Here is a 20,164-nt window from a genome sequence, read left to right on the forward strand (position 1 = left end):
GTTTGAAAAAGGGAAACAAGCCCAAATGGGTTCTTCCTCAATGAATCCCAAAAGGCCAAAAGTCTCTAAAGGTCAAAGGTCAATCTAGCACTTAAATTTTACTTCTGAACAAAAAAATGGGACAGAATGCCCTTTTTATATGAAACTCCTGTTCACTTCAGTGGGATCACTGTGACTTCCCGTTCCAAGTTAGAAACATGCTCTTTGTGAGATGCCACACCAGAACACGGAAGTTTCATGGTTCCCAAGGATAATCTCAGAGAAAGAAAGAGAGAGAAAGCCAGTGCTTCAATCAGGGCGTTCAAAGAGGATACCACTCTTATAATCATAATGTATATACATTATAACTTACATCCACAGCCTGGTTATAACTAATTCTAGCCTGGATCATCTCAGGAGTGTCTTTAATACTGGTAAACTTCAAAGCATATGGATGCTGACGGTACTTCTTCTGTTGAGCAGAAAAAGATCAAAGCTGTGAATTTTGTGCTGCTCTTTCATGCTATTTGAAAGAGAAAAATCATAGGTTGCTGGAGATTAGAGTGAATTTGTGAACATAATTATTATTCCTCTCTCCTCATCTTTATGTCCTAGGTACTTTCAGATTAATATTTGTTTCAATTTAACAATAACCTTTTGCCGATTAATATTAAAGTATTTCTCCCAAAATATAAGGAAAACATTTCAAAATCAGATTCTGCCTGCCTAGATACTCCAGAACTCAGGATTTTAAAATCTCTTCCAGATTATTTCAAACACAGTGTGACTGATTATATTTTTTATTTATAGTTTCTTTGAGCAAGAAATTATATACGATTGTATTGTGCTAATAATAGCAACTGTTTAACTCACTGTTTCAAGGTTTGGATTTCTTCCTAACACCTATAGAAAACCTGTGTAGACATTAGGACTGTGCCTAATTGTTATGGTATATCTTCTAGAGAATAATTAATCCCGCTTGCTTGAAAGGACCCATTGTATCTTCTGAGAGATCTTGTTATATATACCTAATTAAGATAAAGGCTGTATGATGGCAAAATGACACTTCCGTATGGCCACATCCCTAAAAGCTTCCTGCATGAGTTGTTCAATATCCATCAATATATCAATCTCTTCTCCAAACTGTGCATACTAAATTTTTGCAATGCTGGTGATGAACTCCCAAGTCAATAAGCATGTTCATGCTTTTCTGGAAATTGTTTATATCTCAGTGTTTGATTCTTAAGGCATATCATTCTCCTTTAAATCTGGCTGTGAGCCACAGAAGTTTATCTGTGGCAAGATCTTGATTCCTTAGGGACTCAAAATACCATTATAAAACACATTAAATATTTTAAGTTATTAAAAGCTTATGAGCAATGATTTAGTTTCAGAAAGAAATCCCTTAAAAATGAGCAATCTTACTAAGTTTAACTGGGGACAAAAGTGGTTTACACTTTGTCCTGATCAACAATAGAGACATTTAAGAGTTGATAAGAACACCTCTACACAAAATTCCTGAACATTATGTTCTTGCCTTTTAGCAGTATTACAAGGGCTAGTCATTGTCCATATATAAGAAGGGAGGAGGCTCATAGCAACCTGAAATTATTTAATACTCACAAAAAGATTTGAGGTGGACAATGTAGCAGTTCAAACTTGTACTTGGCGGTTTCCAGTACTATGACAGCAAAATGGTATACCTATGCAGATTCATAGTTACTATTTCAGCCAGCATTGCTGTACTAGTTGTTACGAAGCTACCTTGCTTTACACTAGCTGCGGATCCAGTTTACTCTGTCTAATAAAATCATCCTTCTTCACTGCAGATGATTACATGGGGAAAAAGTAGTGCTAGCAATCAGGCAGATGTGAAAGGATGACCGTATTTTTCTGAGACACTGCATCAGTGGTTATGCTATTATTCTCGTTGAGTGGATGGACAGACGATTCCTGCATCACCAATGGTTATCTAAAAAATCACAGGATTCAGTATCCTACTGCAGCAGATTTGACCAGAAAGACTCCCTCTGAAATAACAAACAGAATACTATGAACCTGTTAACCGTTTCCACCAGCACTTCCTTTGAAGGCCTCATGGGACTGGCACAAAGGATTTGAGAGTTCACCTTTTCCCATAAGTGATACTGGTTAGAGGGAGAAATAAGGATGAAGACTACTTGGGCCAATAGATAGCTACAGACAGAGATATCTATATGAATTTCAATAGCTAATGTGAATAGATATGAAAAAGAAGCAAGAAGGAATGTGTATCTGCTACAAAAGATGGTTCTGGGTCCAATGACTGCATCTTTTCATCATCTTTCCTGTTTTGCTTCATTAAAAAGGTAGGCTAGTGGGTAGCAATTGAGCACTGTTTGATTGCCATTATTATTCATAATATCATTTGTCACCCACTTTGTTTTTGCAAAGGCTATATGGACTCCTACTGGCGTGTGTTTGGTATCTGGTTTCCCTCTAATTACCAGTCCTATCCCCGGTTTTGAGGGCTTTCATGTGGTATGCCTTTTTCTTTCCCCTTTGAGTCGAAATTATTTTAATTTTATACAGACATTTTGCACGCATTATGCAGCAAATTCTGTTACATGCTGTCATGAAATCTCACCTCACTAATGAGTTCTCCTGCCTTCTTAGCCTGCTCCACATTTAATGACCCAGTGGCTATCCATCCAACTCCTTTCATCCAATTCAAATCTGCTCTGTATCGGTTCTGACAAAGGAAAAAAAAACTCTTATTGTTGGTGTTCACACACTTAAAATGCCATTAAAGGATTCAGATGTCTCAGGAACAACAACCAAGTCAAATTAGTGCCTGCTTTTGTTTTATTCACTATTGCATAGCTGCAAGAAAAGCAAAAAAATTGCAGAATGAAATAAAAGCATCAGGACTCACCAGCACTTGTGCAACATGCTTTGCAGGATAATTTTTAAAAGCAGTTTACACCTTACTGTTGTATGTAATTTTTACTCTAACATGACAAAAACTTGAGTTTTATTGTACATAGTGCACTGTTTAAAAGATCATTGATGATTTACAACGATAAGAAAATGGTACTAAGCATTTCCCAACCCCTATCCCTTTGTTATTCTGGACGGAAAGCATTTTGATTTTTTTTTTCCATGTGGAAAAAAGGTGGAAGACTATAGGAGTATTTTCACTTGCCTCATAAAATCTCTCCTACAACAGTCTACTGAATTCCTAAAGTTTATTCAAACACTACTCTGCATTTCTCAAAGAAGTCAGGAGGACTTCAGCAGCTATACCTCAACAAGACCTGTATATATCTTTGTCTTAGTCTCCTTGAAAAGTCGTGACTTAAAACCTCAGAATGGAAAGTCTGACTTAACAGTAACCATCTACAGTATCAGGCAGTTCATCTGATGGTTACAGCTGAACATGAGGTCTCCATATGGAATTTTATCACCAATTTTGTCACCATAAATTATTTAACATCCCTGCACACTAGGCAAAAAAAAAGTACAATGTATATGAATCCTAGTGTTTTATTAACATTTGAAATAGGCTTTGAAGAAGCCATGCTCATAAACAAGATTATTACTCTCCTAAAAAACACTGCGCACTTTAAATATATCTGTTGAGCAAGTAAGTGGTCAATATTTACTGTTTCAGTATTTACTGTTTAATAATTGAAAAAATAGGTACATAAATACGTCATGGCACTGAAAGCATAAATATCTGAAGAAACTCAGCCCTAAGTGTCTGAAGGGGTTGGACATAAGGGTAATGAAATACATTAAGCTCTGGACTTACATCACTCTGCAATCCGTAGGCCCACTTGGCCCATGCCACTTTCATGTCAGTAGGCAGGGCTGTGTAGTGATGGAGAGCTGTTTTGTATCCAATATCTGTGGCCAAATTCTGAGCCTTTTTGGCATGGACAAGGTTAATCATATCCATAGAGACCTGGAACTGACTCTTTGTGTCCTCAGATGCCTTCCTGTACTCCAGATCACTCTGCAACTTTGACATGTGAAGGGAATGAGACATCTGCGAATCTTCCTCCACAGCTTTTACTCCTATCAGTTTACCCTTCATCTTCTCATAACCTTCCTTATATTTAATCTGTGAAGAAAAATACAGACTGTGAGTAAAGGACCTAAGCCGCCAAACTGACAGCCCTGCTTGTAGTAAAGCAATGGGCTATCAGTGTCGTGACATGCTTGGTCCTTGATACAAGCAAGGAAGAAGTCCATTTGCAAAAGAGAACTGGAATGCCTCAGAAATTAATAAGTGTTCATAAAGAATAAACCCTCTCTCAGTAAGAATATGTTCACAAAAAGCTGTAAGAAATCTTTTCTTTTTGGTTTTCCCCTGGAAAAACAATATTATTTAAGCACTGAGGTCAGAAGGCTCTTTCAAGAATTTTCTGACCAGGCATAGATGTATTAAGTTATGATGCTTCACAGGAGATTTCCACTTCATTTTGAGCTTGAAAATTCACCCTCAGGTCAAAATAAGAATAGGAAAACACAGTCAGCATGTGGCGAAAAACTCTGAATCGCTCAGAGCAAACCTTCTGACTAATTACAGAATGCCAGTCACCCAGACAACTCCTCCTTTGCTCCTCGGTATGAATCGAGTGAGGGTGGCTCAGGGCACTGAGACATATGTGACACATCCTCAACGCTCTGGTAGCAACCTGGACTGTCAGCTGTCCAAAGAGTAACGAAGGCTGATAGAGTCCATACTCACATCACTTGCCAGATGCCTCTTTGCCTTAGCTGTCAAGAATGACAAAGCATCCAGACGAAGCACAAATCCTTTTTCCTTCTGCTTCTCCCAGCTACTCTTGTAGAGTTTCTAAAGAGAAGACGTAACACAGTCTCTTTATTATTACCAATTCATTCTATTTTTCTACAGTCACAGTGAAAGCTCTCAGGTAACATCAGACCAGCGTATACTCCATGCCCAGCAAGTGTATGTCTAAGGATCAGATCCTGGTGTCTTCCCCTACATACTGTAACTGTGGGTACTGTGGATATTGTCAGATATTGTATTCCCATTATCTCACCAGTTCCAGTGAAAGTGTGAATGTGCCACTCATCTGGAAGCATGTGGAAAATACACAGCTTCAAACTGTTAAAGTTACCAGTCTTCAGAACATCAGATGTGACTAGTATTTAAGAGCAAGTAATGAAATTTAGATATAAAGTTCCTTAATTTAAAATCTTTGGACCTTCTCAGAGAAAGAACTTAACTTTTACCTACAGAACAAGCATTTCAAACAGAGCTGGAACAATTCATAGGAGTTAGGGAATCCAAACCTCTGTCTTACACCGTACCTCACTGATATTGGCAGCATTTGCTTTGGCCAATTTGAAGACAGGTTCATCTTTGCTGATGGTGTACTGATGAAGAAACTGCTCTTTTCCTGACCTGTAAGCAACCTGTCAGAGAAAGCAAAGTATGATTAACAAGCAGTAGTTTGTGTTTAATGCTGAAGGAATACTGATTAAAACACCCCAAATACTCAAGGATTTTTTAGGGTTAATTATCTGAGTGAGTTAGCATTTAGCCTCATGAATTTTTTTGCGAAATACGAATTTAAAAGCTGACCCACAGAGTCAGGTTGACCAAATTACTCAAGGTTAAATTTCAGGGAAGTAGTGAAACAAGATATATATCAGGATATTTTAATTCCCTTTCCTAAAGTTAGCTCCTTCACTGGCTACAAAGCTGACAGTAATTCAAACTTTGTACAAAAAGTATGCAAGACTATACTTCATCCGATATAAAACTGCACCTATTTTTTAGTAGAAAGACATTCTTCAAAAAGACAGAAATAGTGAACATTTGGCATGAAATGAAGACCAAGCAATTGAATCTGCAGAGAAAATTGGTGACCTAAATGTAATTTCTGGCATAATACTCCAGCGAGGACCAACACTCCAACTTTAAATGAAAATGTCAAGGATCTTTCATGATCCAAGTAACAAACATCTCCATTTTATATCTCAGAGTAATGTCAACAGAGAAATGAACTGCTCTTTTTCAGAAGCCCAGAAAACTATTGAAAAGCTATGAAAAGATGTCCCTTTTCACAAAGTGTTACACTTCTTACATTTCATAGAAAAAGGCAAAAAAAAGGTCACTACTATAAAACTCTATATGCATGGTTACTATTTCGACTTCAAAACACATATAGAAAGACAGCATTGTCCAGTACATAGGGGATAAGTCAGGACATCAGTGTTCTCCTCTGATTCAATTTAGTGTCATCTTTGAGACACACAACACACATCTAAATATGTGCCAAGTTTTTATTGGCACAGAGGAGCAAAAAAAGGAAACATGGTGTCTGCCTGAAAAAGATCAATCAAGAAGCACTAATGCTTCATTCACACAACAGAAGCTGACAGTATCTTCATTTCAAGGCATATACTTATTAAAAGTAATTTAAAAAAAAACTTGGTAAGCCAATACTGTTCCAAAATTAGTTAGTTGGCAATTTTAACAACAGGCTCCCCTTCTTTTGGAAACTTTAAAGTGAGTTGCCAAGGCCCGCCAAGGAGTTCTGAGTCAGTATCTTAGCCCTGAAGAGGTCAGGTAATTGGACTAAATGACCGTTGTATGTCCCTTCCAACTGAAATATTCTATTCTATTCTATTCTATTCTATTCTATTCTATTCTATTCTATTCTATTCTATTCTATTCTATTCATCTATCTGCCCGGGTTGCCTAGCCTCAGAAAATAATATGGAGTATTCTGAAGGCACTCAGTTTGGGAAAATACACTTATTTTAGCATTTTACAAATTCATAGAATCATAGAATCTAAAAGTAAAGTACTTGAGTAAAGCAAGTAAAATTAAAGTACTTTAATAGCAACAGCTAAAGAACGCGTGGTCTAACAAGCTTTAAGTAGACTGACAGGGTATTCGGTGGAGAGAAACACACAACCTGGGATGGATGCACATCAGTCCCTGTACTAATGCCCACTTTGCTTTGAAGCAGAGCCTGAGGATCAGCTGGGAATACTGAGTTTTCCCTCCAGATTCCTTCCCCACTTTTACTACCTCATGGACAGCCAACTTTCATGCAGATGACATTAAAAAACATCTCAGCAATACTCAGCTATCCTTTCACACAGACATTTCAGCCATAATTGAGGTCAGCATGCACCACCCACAAGTTTGTCACCAAGACTGTCTTGTAGAGGCATCTCCCTCCACATCATTTCTGGGAAGGCTCACTTGTCTATTTCCATTCCCATTGGGGTTTGATTTTTATAGCTGTTGTTCTACTTCAGATAATTTAATGAGATGATTCATCACAGAAACAAATAAAACTCAATAAATTTCATATATTGAAAGGTTTCATGACTGGGTTCTTTTCCACCATCCCCACAGTGTACATATCTCAGGAGTGACCACATTATGAGTAGGCTACTTGCAAAGAGATAAATTCAGTCAAGGACTCACATCACTTTGCAGTTCCTGGCTTTTCTTGGCATGCTTGATCTGAGAACTGTCAGCCACACTGGTGAACTTCAGAGCATCAGCCTTCTGTCTGTATTTTTTCTGTATCAGATTAAAGCAGGTTACACGTAAGTTCCTACAAGATTTACCTTGCCAAAAATACATAGTGGTTTCAAAAAGTACGTGAGTGATACAGCCAAAAGTCCTCTGTAAATTCCCAAGACAGTTTTAAACCAGGTATCATCAGAATACGCTTCCAAATACTACCCAGTAAAAGTATTTTCAAGGCAAGAGGGCAGTGCAAGGGTATGCCAAATTCATTGTCGCTCACATGGCAAGCGTGGATACTCCTTGGTGCCAGATGTACTAGCTACACATCTTACAAGATCCAGGTTGCACACCAGCCAATGAGTGTCCTTCACAAACTGGGTTTGACTTCATTCAACACCCAAGAGAGCTCATAAGCTACATAATCAGTATTACTGTCTCATACTCTTACATGAGACGTCTCAAGCGTATGTACATGTTCAAATCACCAAACATATATAACTGAGATAGTTGAAAACTATTAAGATATTTCTAAACTATCATTTAATTTAAAATGGGCAATTTCAGTATCCTGAAAGTAACTTAAACTCAAAATCCTCCCCAGCACCTTCCACTTCTTTCCAAAGCAGAGCTCAGCACAGGCACTGCAGACAAGCTTTCCTGTGAGCAATAACTCTGAGAGGCCCCAACAAGGTTCAAATCTTGGGTATGGGAAAAAATATCCTATTTCATTCATCCTCTGGTACCCTTACTTATATAAAATCTATTTGACTGGACCAATCTGCATACAGACTAACATTTCTAGTTCGGTAAATAAGACTGCCCTTACTTTTATTCTAACTTGTTTTATAACTGAAACACACCTAAGCAAATAGAAAATTTTGATTGACTTCATCAGGCTTTGGATCAGGCCTGTTTTGAATTAATGTCTCTGTCTCAGTCTTTTTTATCACTCATTTGAGAGCAATTTAAGCATCTCTTTCTATCTTTGAGACAGTACAAGGAAATGCAGCACCCTATTTGAAGACCACAGTATGACAGGAGAGACCAAGCAAACACTTCTTATATACTTTAGTCAAATTCTTATTCTATCAGCTCAACCACAAAGTGGGGCATTCTGCCTAGGAATGGTGTAAATGCATTTTTTCATTATCTGGCATTTCAGGAGAGAAATCCTTCTGTATGAACTGATAGATGAACAGATCAGTTTACGCTGTGTCTCTGCTAGGGAAACACAAAATAGAAGTTAAAAAAGCATGCAGCACTTCAAAGAGGTGCTCATCGCTTTATTTTAGGAACCTGGAAGGGTGGGAGGCAGATTAAAAACAGCATGTTTTGTCACATTGCACGGAACACAACGTAGTGACATGCTGCAAAGAAATGACAAAATGTGAGGCTCTGCATGGCAATAGAGATCTCTAAAATAATATCCACCAGTCGCCAGTTTAAGTGACTGTCAGCCATCTCTTGGCCTTACATAGCACTGGAATGAAAAGGCAGATCATTACGGATTAAATATTTGTGGCACTGATTATTACTACAGCACACCACAGCAGCTGACGTCAGTCTATCGCTAGCAAGACACCAGATCTGAGAGTGGCTCCTCTTCTTTTGTTTCTAAGATGTAGTTTTTCCCTTTGCAGGAATAGTGAGAGGATGTCAGAGACCCAAGGTATAAGAGAGTGTGATCTCCAGTAACTAACTGGCTTCTGTTCCTTCCTCCAGCGCTAAGTGGGATTTTAACATTCTTGTCAAACTTGCCCTTATTCTTCTATCTGTCCTCTAGTTTTCCTAGCTCTAGTGAGATGACCCAACTATAGCTAAGCAGCTGAGGAAGTGTTCTTCCATAAGGTTAATGGCAGTGCAAAACCATGAATTAATCAAGTAAAAGCAATGAAAAGCAACACAAGCTGAGGCTGCCCATAAAGTCATAGCCCTTATTTGCAAGAGCAAGGAAATTTCCAGGCATGGCTAACAAATATCTATTTTTTCAATTCTGTTCCTTAAAACTCTGTGCACTTTATGTAGCACGTACCAGAGGAAATTCTAATTCCTTTCAATGCCACTCTGCAAAATGGGCAGCTGAATCAAAAGAGACGGAAGCACAGTTATGGGGACAAACTTGATACTATAATAGGGAATACACTGATAACATTGATACTTGATACAATATGGGGAGACGTATTTTTAACTTCTAAACCAGGATCTCCTAAACCGGAAAATAACTAATTGAAGTCCATCAATTCTTCCATTTCCCAGGGTTTCCATATTAGGAATTCCTTACCTATTTCATATAATGTAGTGGACTAAGTGTTGAATAAAGAACAGAAACCTCAGCACTTCACTTACCTCACTGACCAAAGCTCCTGCCTTTTTGGCTTGTTGTATATTAAGACTTCCTTCTGTGATACACCCAGCTCCTTTCATCCACATTAGATCTGCCTTATATCGAAGCTGTGGAGGAAAAAGATATTTACTGGCATAGGGAACAAAGGTACAATGTTTGCATATGAACATGTGCATCCTTTCTGGTTGCAAAGACATTGCAAAGCCATTTTAAAAAGCCACAGTGTAAATCAGTGTCCATATGAAATGAGAATTAATGTCAAAAGGAACAAATCTATAAGGAGTCATACTGCTTGTAACAGTTAAGCTGAGTATAAATCTCCTTACGTCACTCTGGAGATCGTAGGCCTTCTTTGCCCATTTGGTCTTCATATCTTCTGGAACCACTGTGTATTCATGGAGTCTCTTTCTATAATCTAGGTCACTAGCAAGTGCCTGGGCCTTCTTAGCATGTCTCAGGTTTATCATATCCATTGGCAGGTGGAAATGGGTCTTACTCTCCTCAAAATCTTTTTTATAGGCAATCTAGAAATGGAAGAAACAAAATTAAGTTGTCTATATCAGTGTACTGCAAAGCCAAAGCTATCTTAAATCTCTACTCTTGTTTGGGTCCATGCAGAATTTGGGTCCTAACCCATGTAGAAATTGGGATCCACAAAACAGATGGCATGATGGATTTTGAAGACTCTAGAGCCATCTTCTCTATTACAGTAATTACAGTATGTTTTACTTTTAAATATACTTTTATCTGCTTGAAAGTTTTATGTAGAAGGGTTTATAAAGAAGTTTTAATAGGATGTTATCTCCTGCCCCAAAATAAGGACACCATTAAGCCAAAATTCCCTATGAGAACAAAAATACTGTGCAATCATTGTGGATTAACAGACAGAGGAAAGAAACCAATTTTTGTTAAGTGCTTACATTAACATCTTGCAGTGAAAGCAGTAACAGTGGTAGATCATATACTGTTGCTGAAAGAATCATAATTATGAAAAACACCTTTTAAGTAAGAGAAATAAAGATTTCACCTCACTACTCATCTTGGCCACCTGCAGAGAGTGCAAAAGTCTTGAATCTTTGGTTCCAGTTGCTTTTCCTTTTGTTTTTTCATATTCTTCTTTATATTTAATCTGTGAAAAAAATAGTTTAAGTCAAAGAACATTTCCAAGTGCCCAATAGATAAGCAATGTTTTTCACTGGCAATCTAGATGGTCAAAATTTATAAGGGCTTAGTCTGATCCTCATTTTTGTCTGTTCCCAGATTTTCTCAGAAATTCACAAAGGTGCACGGTTTGTCTTATTTAGGTTGTCTTTAGCCTAATTCTTTAAGTCCCACTCCTCTGAGGTGGACATGCTTATACACCTCTTCTGAGTAGCTAATTTACACAAGTCTTCTATTAGCTAAATCATCTGGTTCTTAAAGCAAAAGATAATAAATCAATCATGTAAAACCCAAGCAAGTAATGTAGGATTTTATTTTCTTAATGAGGTGGGATATCGGAATCATCATCCTCTCTGAACATTCTACAGCTGCAAGAAGAGTCCCCTCCTTTTCTACCTCTCCACAGGTTAGGAATCATGACATAAGTTGTTTAAAAGGAGTTTGTTTGGAAATTTTTTTATATACATGTGTTTACATTAAAGAATTAGACTAAAAAAATGTGCCTACCCTTTGCAGTGGAGGATAACAGCATTTTTGAGGCTGCAAACAATTCAAACCCCTGAATTTCACTGCGGGGTTATTTTGCTTCCTTTTGGACACTTGTATTTAAAAAAATTAATTTATAGAGAGTGAAATTTCACAGCAGAGTCTGAGAAAGTTTCCAACTGTTCATCAGCCACTGAGAAAGCTAGACATTGAGACGGCCCAAAGCAGGACTTAAAAATCCAGATGAAGTGAGCTAAACTTTATTTCCCTGAGCTATAGCAACTTATATAAAGAATAATTCCTAGGTAATTAAATGTAACATACATCACTGGCAAGATCCCTTGAAGCTTTGGCAGCAAGTAAAGGCAGAGAATCAAGTTTCATTTCAAAGCCCTGTCCCCTACTCTTCTTCCAGTCTTCTTTGTACTTAATCTGAGAAAGGAAAGACAGCAACATGTCACTGACACATAAACACACAAGATCTTCGAATGAAGGTGAAAATGACTAAGGGCAAACCAGAAGTATAAACACACTCAGTCCACAAACCGGAACCTTCTGACGTCACAGTTCATTATCATTTTGAGATAATTCATTGGCCAGGACTGAGTCAAGAATTTGATTCTTGAAGTTTACAGGCACTTCAAATCCCAGAACATGCACCAACAGGTCTCAATTTTAAACTTGCATGAGCTGCACTGTACCACAAACATTGATGAATGCATGAGAATCACTTGCTTAACTTCTGAAAGTTAATGGAAGTTAAACTACCAGAGTACTAGTTGTTGACGCCCTTTTTCAAGGTTCCATTAGAGCAGGATCAAGTACGCCTTCACACATACTAAGTGTGAATCCAGTGAATGGGAAGCCTCAATTTCTAGATTTGGCTTTTCATACAGTTATTTTTCACTAGGATCTAACAATAAGCATGCATCCCAGCACACTATAGCCACAAAGAGTGTTGCTCCACAACACCTTACCAATGAAATTCAAATAAAATTTAACAGATGAACACAAGCTATGAATATGCTAAGTAAAACTTACAGTAATGTCAACTCACAACCATGAAAAATTATGAAACTAGTGCAAAAATAACAGTCACACCAGTAATAAATCTGGATTTTTTTTCTGATTTTGCATTTATTTGTCTTATTGTCATCATCGTTACATTCATAGAATCATAGGAACGTAGAATCATAGAATGTCTTAGCTTGGAAGGAACCTTAGAGATCATCTAATCCAACCTCCCTGACATGGGCAGGGACACCTTTAACTAGATCAGGTTGCTCAAGGCTTAATCCAACCTGGCCTTGAACACCTCTAGGGAGGGGGCAGGCACATCTCTGGGCAATCTATTCCAGAGTCTTGCCACCCTCGTACTGAAGAATTTCTTCCTAAGATGCAATCTAAACCTGTTCTCCTTCAGTTTAAATACATCACCCCTTGCCCTGTGGCTGGACACTCTTGCAAAAAGTCCCTCCCCAGCCTTCCTGTAGGTTCCCTTCAGGTACTGGAAGGCAGTTATAAGGTCCCCCCGGAGGCTTCTGAACAATTCCAGCTCCCTCAACCTGGCCCCATAGCAGAGGTGCTCTAGCCCCTGGATCATCTCTGTGGGCCTCCTCTCAACTCATTCCAATTCATTTCTGTCTATTAACAGAATCGGGAATATCGATATTTCCACAGTGTTTGGCTTACCTCACTGTACAACTCAGCATTGGCTTTTGCCTTGACTAACTGAGGTACGTCCTGAGGCAGAGTGTAATTTGTTTTTGTCTTCTCATACTCGGCTCGGTAGTTCAACTGCCATATATTGAAAAAGTCAACAACAAACACAGTTATTTTTAACTCACTGAAAATATAACAGTCATACTGATCGGCTGCTCTGGAATTCAGGCTGTTAGTGTCATATGTTATAGATACACTTACAGGTATGGCTGACATAAATATAAGGGCAGCAAGGCAATTATAACTTTTACGTAGGTTACCAGGAAGTATAATAATTAATCTATAAATAGACTAGCTACCATTTATCTATAAGTAAAAAATCTATTATTAAAAATCATGCATTTTTAAATACACAGAAGATAAATTCCTAAAAAAGTACACTAATACAAATCTTTAAAATGGAGGGAAATACTAGATCTAGTGGTACGCTTGTTATGTTTTTGGAAGTGATTTCATTCAACTTGTATTCTTGTAATGTGTTGATTAGCTGTCAAGAATAAAAACACTTAAGTGCTACAAATGCTATGAAATAAAATTATCTCATAGTTCTAATAAACAACATTAGCTAACAATGACAGAACTTACATCACTGAGTTGCTGTGCATTTATTTTGGCTTGAGCAATTTGTGGAGTGCTGGCAACAGAGCTATACTTCAGCTTGTCTATGCTTTGCCTGTAGTTCATCTAATTTAAGATAAAGTAAGAAAAGATTTAATAAAGGAAGAAATGTTCAGGCTGGAAAATGAGAGACTGAGTAGACAAAGTTTCGTTAGCTAATACTTCGGATGAATCATTCCTTAAACTGTGACAAATTGAGGTGGGGGAAAATGGCAGGATCTGTTGGATGAGATCTGAGTCAATGCTGTGAAAATTTTGTAATCTGAGGTCACAGTTTTTATTCCACTTTGAAAATGAACTTCATTTATAGCCCCTCACCCTCAAACCCACGGGATTTTAAAAAGATGCAGTTTCACCTGGTCCCTCAAAGCATTCCTATAGCACTTACACTATTTTTACCTTTATCAGACTATCTTTGTAAAGGAACATTGTAACTGTCTATTTAGAGGTCTGTCCAGTGCAATGCTGGGCAGAGCAAATGAACAGTCTCACACAGATTTCCCTGTGTGGTATGTGTTTTGTGTGGATGCAGAGAGAAGAAAAATATATATTTACTGCACAAAAAAGTAATTTTAATGTCAGTCATTAATAGGATTGGAGACCTCTAAATTCCTAACACATTAATCCGGTATGAAACAAATACATTAAATCCTAAAATTACACAAGATCAAAAAATCATAGAGAAGCTTTCTTTCAAACCTGTTGCTGTCAGTCGACTCAGTGCTACATTGCAAGACACAATTATTATTCTCTGTTGGACTTCATTAATATTCACTGTAGTTAATTACCACTTTGAAAACATTGCAAATCACATTGCTTAAGACTTTTTAAGAACACTTTTCTCAGTGAAGTGAAATAATATTTCTAAAAACTTTGAGTTACTGAAACTATTTTAGGACAAAGCTTTTTATTTGAGGTATCATCATGTAAACTTGTTTCCTGCCATTAAGACAAAAACTAGGAAAAAAGGCCCAAATTAACTCACAGGTCCAAAGTGATCAAGGTACTTAACACAGTTCATTTGCTTTTTTATAGAGAGAGTTTTAATTTCATAAGAAGGGATAATTTATTTTTTTTAACTGAAAATGCTACTTGTGATTTCTTAGTGTGTAAGAGTCGTATTCCCAATGAGTTCAAAGTAAGCAGACAAAGAACAGAAAAGTCTTGAAATTGTTTCAGACGACTAGATGACAATTAGGACTAGTGCAACTGAGTCTCTGTGGCCAATTGATTTACATGCTCCAAATCCAGATGCTGACTGCGAATTGTAGAGTCACAGGTAATGCTGAAATGTTTCGAGTGGGTAGAACTAATTTATATATTTTAGACACATGCTTACTTTGGACTCTTTAAGAATATAGCTCTCTCACACACTAAGCAATCAAATACCGAACTTTACTTTTTAAAGCTCTTTCAAAGACAAAGCTGAAATTACTGCTGAACGGGCAGTAGCGCATCTTACAGTTGAAATATATCAAGTACTTCCTCAAAAACATCACGTTTCTAAATTCCACCTCTTCAAGCTACCATCTTTTTCTAGGAAGAGGTATTTAGGTCCAGATAAATCTCATGTAATAATTAAGTCTTCCTGTTCTTTCGGTACTTGATGCTGTCGCGAGACATTCTGCAACACGGACTAGGGACAGGGCAGAACTCAGTCATTTCCTAGGACTGTACAGGCTGCTGTGAACTGAAGCCAACGACAGGAGGTGGCAGCACTTCCTATTCCTCTGAGTCCTCTTGACTCCCTGTGCTTTTCTGCTTTAACTTCGTTATCACTAGCGGTTTGCTCCCATGATTAAATCATTATTTGACATATGCAATCTATCACAATCTTTCCTACAGAGAGATGATGAGCCATGCAAGTCACCAGGGGAAAAAAATAAAAAAAGACATAAAATTATTTACATCTTTCAAAGGGACCAACTTCCTTGTTGTCTGATATGAAGGAGTGAGAGTAGCTGGGTAATTGTAGTCAACACCGTCATGTTTGTAATCAGATTTATAGGCTATCTGAAACACAGGGAGAACAAAAAAAAAAGCATTCTTTTTTTTAAGCTGTCATTCGTTTGAATAATTATCAGTCAAGAGGAAAGGAGAAACAATAATATTAATATTAAATGCAGGAAACAAAGTAAGTTCAATGTCATGAGTGACAAAGAAAATGAAATTATTTGCATAGTTTAGCCACTAATTGATTCTTTTTCAGCTCCTCAATTAATCCAATGCCAACAGTGGGAGCATTAACTTAACTTCCACCTATGACACATCTCTTTTATCTTTCTGCTTAGTTCTCAAGCTTCTTACAGATTTGTAAATAACGTACTTGAAGGAATGGTATGTAATGAAATAGCTTCTTGACTAACCCAGTAAATTAAATTGGCATCCAGAAATCTTCATTACAGAATGTTTTTTTCAGCAAAGGTCTGACCCTGGGGGTGATGGCAAGCAACCTTCAGCATCCTACTGATCTCAAAGAATACTCAGTGTGTTGCCAGATCACTGCATTTGCTTATTTTAACTTTTTCCACACAGTGAGCTATAAATCAGTACAAAAGGATTTCCAGAATTTCCCCTCGTCTCTACATATCTACCCTTCAGATCCTTGATACAATGTGATCTAATGTTTTCAGCTCAATTTGGGGAAAACTTAAAGACAAGGAAGCAACAACCCCATACAAGTGTGATTAGAAAAGACTTACGTTGCTTGCCAAGCTGCCAACTTTCATGGCGTGTAACATTCGCTTGTCCATGCCGATACCTACATAATGACCTTTCATCTGATTCTGGTAGGTTTCTTTATATTTAAGCTGTACAAAAAAAAAAAAATACTCTGAGAAAATATATTTAGGTTTTCTGCAAGTTTCTATGTGTTACAGCAGTGAGATAAATTATTACAGCTGTGGTCTATGAGTGTTGCACCATTACTGAAACTCCTGAACCCACAACAACCGTAGTACTTTAAAAAATATAAACTAAAACTCTCTGTGAGTTTCCTATTTTAAAAGATGTCATTTATATATTCTTCACATCAGCTGGATGGCACGTGAAGGAGATACCTCTGCATTCTGCTGTTGCACATTATTTCATCAGAAATAAATATGAGAACAAAGTTGCAGGGAAACATTATTTGTACATCAACAAATGAACACACAAACATCTACCAAAACTGGACTTTTCTGGTGCAGCTTTCACCAAGCCCAGTGAACAAGACAAATTAACCACTCTACAACAGCATCTGTATGACAAAAGATTTACTACTCCTTGATTTCAGAGAAGGATAGGAAGGAGAATAAAGCAAAATTATACTTCAATAGGGTGAAGCAGTACAATTATTAATATTGATTACTTTCACACAGTAAACATGTTCCTCTCTGGCATTAACTCTGGCAATCTTCCATCTACCCTTCCAGTCAGGAAATGGACATACACAATGAAATAAGTAATAATTATGATATGTAACAGTAACAAATGACAGCTACTTGTCTGGATTAGCAGTCCATTGTCAGGAACCTCTCTTTCACATGTCATGATAGTTCTTTTCATAATCCTATATAAAATGAGCCCCAGTTATCCATCAGGACAGACCAGGACAGCTGCAGTACAGACATGGGTTAAAAGCAGCTATAATCCAGTTCCCAGCAGATGTTTATCTTAAGCACACGCATGGACGGCTTGGGATTCCAGCAGCTACCGGGTTAAGGAAGTCACACTCGAGGTCCTGGAAACTTACATCACTGCTGTATTTTGAGACCTTGCTCGCATTCTTGAATTGTGGAGTATCACAGTAGTTCATGCTGTAGCCACTGTTGTTTCCGAGATCCTTCTTGTACTCCACCTTAGCGACAAAAATGAGCAAGAAAAGACACAGTAAAATCTTAACCTGCTCGGTCAAGTTTCTCCACGCACTTTTTTATTAGACAGGCCCACTGTTCAGAGATATGTGGCTTTCATTGGATGGCATATGATGGAAATTAATACGAAGATGATTTTCATATACTCAGTTTTAATTTTATAGACAAAAGAAATGCAATCAGTTTCACCCATGTGGACCTCAGGAAAATGTATGAGACAGTGCCACGAGGAACATCATTGAAAGAAACAAGGATCTAATGATGGAATTTTAAGACAAGTATGGAGGAAATGAAAGCAGAAAAAGTAATGGGTGTTTTTCAATAGGTAGGATTGAACAGGGGGAAGTGTACCAGCAGGATTCTTCAGAGTAAGTTTAAATACAGAACTGGTTTAATATTTCTATTATATATCTTTGCTCTGAAGTAGGAATGTTGGGGGTGGTATTAAAAGGGGGAGTAGAAATGGGAGCAAATCCAGCAATGTAGAAGTTAATATAAATAAGGAGTAGTCATAAAAATTTCAGCTATAAGAGCTTATCACCTGGAAAGGCTAAGAAAGAGAAGAATTTGGCTTCTTTAGTATAGTAAAATAAAGGCAGAGAGAAGAAAATGCTACATGTTTGTAAACACATCAGAAAGGAAATCAAGCAGGGAGAAGTACTATTTAAACTAAAGGACAATGCTGGCACAAAACACAATAGTAATAAAGTGGACAGGAATAAATGTAGGCTAGAAATTGGGAGAGGAGGATTATGTGATATGGTACTTAAACAGCAGGAGCCAGGAATCACTGGCCCAGGAGGCCCCTTCCAGTCCTACTTCCAGGGGTTTTTCATTATTGAAGGTTTTATACTTTGATATCTCAAGAGTATAAGTTTTTAAATTGCCATGGGGAAGCTCTAGAAACTCACATTTATTAATAGCTTTACAGCTGATATGACACCATAAATAAATTAATAATTCAGAATCTACTGAGAATTCCCCAGCAATCTTCCCTTCCCAAGCTGAAAGAGATGGCATTATCAGCAGTTCAGAGTCTTTCACATGATGGAAGAAAACAGAAATCTGCATTAACAGAATGCTACAAATTTTGGCTCTATTGGTGTTAATTTTTAATTATCAGTAGAAGCTTCTTTGAAACACTCTAAGGTACATACCTAAGTCATCCTGAAGCATTTATGATTATAACTTAATAACGTATTCAAAGCAGAACCAAGTTTTTTTTAGATTTCTAGTCTTTATCTGGCCAGAAGGAGAATTAATTTTCTGGGATTCATTTCCGCCTCTTTCACACAGACCACTGGAAGTGCTAGATAACAGCACCTGAAGATCTGTTCTCGCACCTTTCTCTCCAGTTGCTGTGCTACACACCATCTTTGTTACAAACAGGGCAATAAGAACAACAGGTTTTATATCTGTAGTCCTTACCCATCAGACACGAATGTTTATATGAACTGTTTTCAAACTTGTAAACAAATCAATTCAACCCCTTACCTCGCTGACAAGCTTGTTAACACTTTGGGCTTGTTTAAGGACTAAGTTGTCTTCAGCTGTTAGGGAGTGAAAGTGAGCTGCACCTTTCATCTTGGAAAGATCTTTCTTGTATTTTATCTGAAAAGAAGTAAGGAAAATCATAAAATAGATGTCTACCTTTTCACCAGTGCTATTTAGACTGGCTTCATGAGTCAAGATAAGATCTTTCCTATTCTTGTTTTGATAAGCAAATAGAATTTGCTAAGTTGAAACACTGCAAGTTGTTACTTTCTGAAATAAATCACAGCCCTAGAAAATCCGTGTCAAGACACTTCACTAGACAGTATTTTTTAATCCATTTTTTGAACAGCACTGGTTGTTGTTCATAGCTTGAACAGATAAGTAGCAGTTCTTGGCTAGTGACTGGTTGGAGCTTGTGTGCTCTTCTATTACTGAAGTTAATTCTCAGTACTTTAATTTTAGACTTGCATACAGTGAGGTGTTTATGTTCTTCATCTTATGTTGCTGCTTCAAAAATCAGATTCTTAACACACAAAATAACAATTTTTTTTAACTGTGAAGTGCAGAGTGTTTGTTTGTTTTTTTTTATTTTCCAAGTCTGCTTACAGTTTCTTGGGCTTTAAAGATATTTAAGCAGCTTGATAAGTAGTCTAGTGTGCAAAAGTTACTGCCCTTCTTCTTGCTCCAAGTATCACAAATTAATAAGGAAACAACCGACCATTTGCATTTGGAAAACCTACGAAACTGCCATCTTCACCTGGAAAGATTATTTCATGTTTAAACAGGGGTTCACCAAGTTTGTCATCAAAATAGGGGCTGGTCACAGAACATGTCAGACTATTTACATTCTCTCGGTTATAAGCTCAGGTAACAGAATATGACTGATTCTTTCCCTCTCATTTACTGCTAGTGTCTGCTCCAGGCTAGTACAAGCTGAAAGACTCAACCATCTGTTAGCAAACCCAGAAAACAGACTGAGCCCATCAGCTCACACA

General features: G+C 37.5%; 1 protein-coding gene across 1 annotated transcript in view; it reads right to left on the bottom strand.

Annotated features, from left to right (window-relative positions):
• Positions 1 to 20,164, bottom strand: part of NRAP (nebulin-related anchoring protein) — a 49,647-nt gene that overhangs the window by 17,060 nt on the left and 12,423 nt on the right. The window contains exons 11-26 of the mRNA XM_009867055.1: positions 19,170 to 19,286; positions 17,555 to 17,659; positions 16,524 to 16,631; positions 15,730 to 15,834; positions 13,789 to 13,887; positions 13,174 to 13,278; positions 11,806 to 11,913; positions 10,862 to 10,963; positions 10,161 to 10,358; positions 9,837 to 9,941; positions 7,443 to 7,541; positions 5,305 to 5,409; positions 4,715 to 4,822; positions 3,773 to 4,084; positions 2,606 to 2,710; positions 353 to 451 (exon numbers count right to left, since the gene is read on the bottom strand). Coding sequence (XP_009865357.1) covers positions 353 to 451; positions 2,606 to 2,710; positions 3,773 to 4,084; positions 4,715 to 4,822; positions 5,305 to 5,409; positions 7,443 to 7,541; positions 9,837 to 9,941; positions 10,161 to 10,358; positions 10,862 to 10,963; positions 11,806 to 11,913; positions 13,174 to 13,278; positions 13,789 to 13,887; positions 15,730 to 15,834; positions 16,524 to 16,631; positions 17,555 to 17,659; positions 19,170 to 19,286 — 1,980 coding nt within the window. The remainder of the gene's footprint in view (positions 1 to 352; positions 452 to 2,605; positions 2,711 to 3,772; positions 4,085 to 4,714; positions 4,823 to 5,304; positions 5,410 to 7,442; positions 7,542 to 9,836; positions 9,942 to 10,160; positions 10,359 to 10,861; positions 10,964 to 11,805; positions 11,914 to 13,173; positions 13,279 to 13,788; positions 13,888 to 15,729; positions 15,835 to 16,523; positions 16,632 to 17,554; positions 17,660 to 19,169; positions 19,287 to 20,164) is intronic.

This window comes from Apaloderma vittatum, unplaced genomic scaffold (genome assembly GCF_000703405.1).
Source record: "Apaloderma vittatum isolate BGI_N311 unplaced genomic scaffold, ASM70340v1 scaffold9993, whole genome shotgun sequence".
Classification (NCBI taxonomy): domain Eukaryota; kingdom Metazoa; phylum Chordata; class Aves; order Trogoniformes; family Trogonidae; genus Apaloderma; species Apaloderma vittatum.